At 54.0% G+C, this 313-nt stretch overlaps 2 protein-coding genes across 3 annotated transcripts in view; both read right to left on the bottom strand.

The window, feature by feature from the left end:
- The window catches only part of LOC105170677 (phototropin-1), a 12,403-nt gene extending 12,397 nt beyond the window's left edge, over positions 1–6 (bottom strand). For both annotated transcript variants that reach the window (XM_020696842.1, XM_020696843.1), the window contains exon 1: positions 1–6. This exon is cut by the window's left edge and continues 157 nt beyond it. The gene's annotated coding sequence lies outside the window, so the exon portion shown is untranslated.
- LOC110012595 (phototropin-1-like) overlaps positions 16–313 on the bottom strand; it is a gene marked incomplete in the record, with an annotated part of 844 nt that continues 546 nt past the window's right edge. Inside the window, 1 exon segment of the mRNA XM_020696844.1 lies at positions 16–313. Within this exon segment, the coding sequence (XP_020552503.1) occupies positions 22–313 (292 nt within the window).

Here is a 313-nt window from a genome sequence, read left to right on the forward strand (position 1 = left end):
ATTATTGCATGGTTTAATTAATTAATTTAATATTAATATTAATCCGTCACCTGTTCCGTCGTCAGACAGGTCGCCGGAGCTCCGGACGGAGTTGCCGGAATCCCTCCTGGAATTCCCCGCTTTGTTGGGCTCATCGCCGGAAGTCCTCACTTTCACCCCCTGTGGTTTACCCGTCTCTTCATCAGTCTTCAGGACCAGGCCCCACTCAGCAGCCCTCTGCGCCGCGGCGCCTACTTCTCCTTGCTTCGGGGACTTTGCCGGCGACTTCTGGCCTTCACGGTCCCTGAATATCTCTGCTATAGTCTTGGAGGCC

Source organism: Sesamum indicum, linkage group LG9 (genome assembly GCF_000512975.1).
Source record: "Sesamum indicum cultivar Zhongzhi No. 13 linkage group LG9, S_indicum_v1.0, whole genome shotgun sequence".
Classification (NCBI taxonomy): Eukaryota; Viridiplantae; Streptophyta; class Magnoliopsida; order Lamiales; family Pedaliaceae; genus Sesamum; species Sesamum indicum.